This window comes from Cariama cristata, unplaced genomic scaffold (genome assembly GCF_000690535.1).
Source record: "Cariama cristata isolate BGI_N322 unplaced genomic scaffold, ASM69053v1 scaffold37781, whole genome shotgun sequence".
NCBI classification, from domain to species: Eukaryota; Metazoa; Chordata; class Aves; order Cariamiformes; family Cariamidae; genus Cariama; species Cariama cristata.
The window spans coordinates 1-1,081 of record NW_009599314.1 but is presented as its reverse complement, the minus strand read 5'-3'; the positions used below and the strand labels follow the sequence as shown (position 1 = coordinate 1,081).

Here is a 1,081-nt window from a genome sequence, read left to right as displayed (position 1 = left end):
TTCAACCTCCTGCCGCGGCAGGAATCTCTCTGCCAGGAGCTGGGGGTCGGGGAGCTGCTGCTTCCCTGCGGAGGATGGAGGTTAAGGGCAGATGCCCCGTGCCAACCCGGCTGGGTACCGGTGCTGGCCACGGGGCTGTCAGCAAGCGCTGCCATGTCTGCTGCAGCACCAGGCGCTGACTCGTCTGCACAGACACCTTACAGCCCTCTTACGCAGGCTACGACATGCCCCAGCAGCTCAACCTGAGCTGTCCCAGCAGCGTTTCGGATGCCATCAAGCTCCTGCCCGTGGGGCCAGCTTGGGCAGGACAGTGGTAGCACGTGTACTGCCAGCGGTGCCTTGCAGCTGGGTCCATGGCAGTGAAAGCTCAGGCATGGATGGGTGGGAAACACCGATGCTGCACCGGGTATGGACCCGCGGTGCTGCTCTGGCAACTCAGCCCCGCGCCTAGCACCGCGTGGTGCCGGTCCCCCCGGACCAGCCACGTACCTTTGGCCCCCATGGGCGTCGGGCAGTTGTCCGGCCCGGACGGGATTTTTACGTTGGCGTAGGCCTCCCAGCTGATGTAGCCATAGTCAGAGTTGAAGGTGGGGGGACTGGGGATGAGATTGGCACGAACTGGAAGGACAGAATGGGGTCACCACCGTGGGGCAGGGGGCAGCACCCCACGGGCTCTGCCCCCGGCCCCTGCCCACCCGCTCAGGGCTGCCAGATGCGCTCCCCCGACACCCCAAAAACCAGAAAGGTAATGGCAGCGGAGGCATGTGGGCATCCTGGGCTTTGCTCCGAGCCTTTTAAAGGCTGCAATTCCCCGCAGACAAGGAGGGCTCGTATTAATGCGTTAAGTGGATTCTTGGATGATGAATGAGATGACAACTGCATAGAAATGGTAAAAGCAACAGCCGGAGCCTTGTGAACATGTCGCTACAGCTCCGAGAGCTGGAACCTAAATATTTATGCAAAGAGATGAATGTGGGGACATGAGTAACAAGGGCCATATTTCCACAGGCAGCTTTCCGTGCAGCTGCTTAAGAGCCCTTTGGCCCAGGGAGCGCGCCGTGCCGAGCGCCGCTCATGTTTC

At 61.1% G+C, this 1,081-nt stretch overlaps 1 protein-coding gene across 1 annotated transcript in view; it reads right to left on the bottom strand.

Moving 5' to 3' along the window:
- Positions 1–622, bottom strand: part of LOC104168887 (prostaglandin G/H synthase 1-like) — a gene marked incomplete at both ends in the record, with an annotated part of 2,399 nt that extends 1,777 nt beyond the window's left edge. The window contains 2 exons of the mRNA XM_009709635.1: positions 1–65; positions 490–622. The exon at positions 1–65 is cut by the window's left edge and continues 138 nt beyond it. Coding sequence (XP_009707937.1) covers positions 1–65; positions 490–622 — 198 coding nt within the window. The remainder of the gene's footprint in view (positions 66–489) is intronic.
- Positions 623–1,081: the final 459 nt, after the last annotated feature.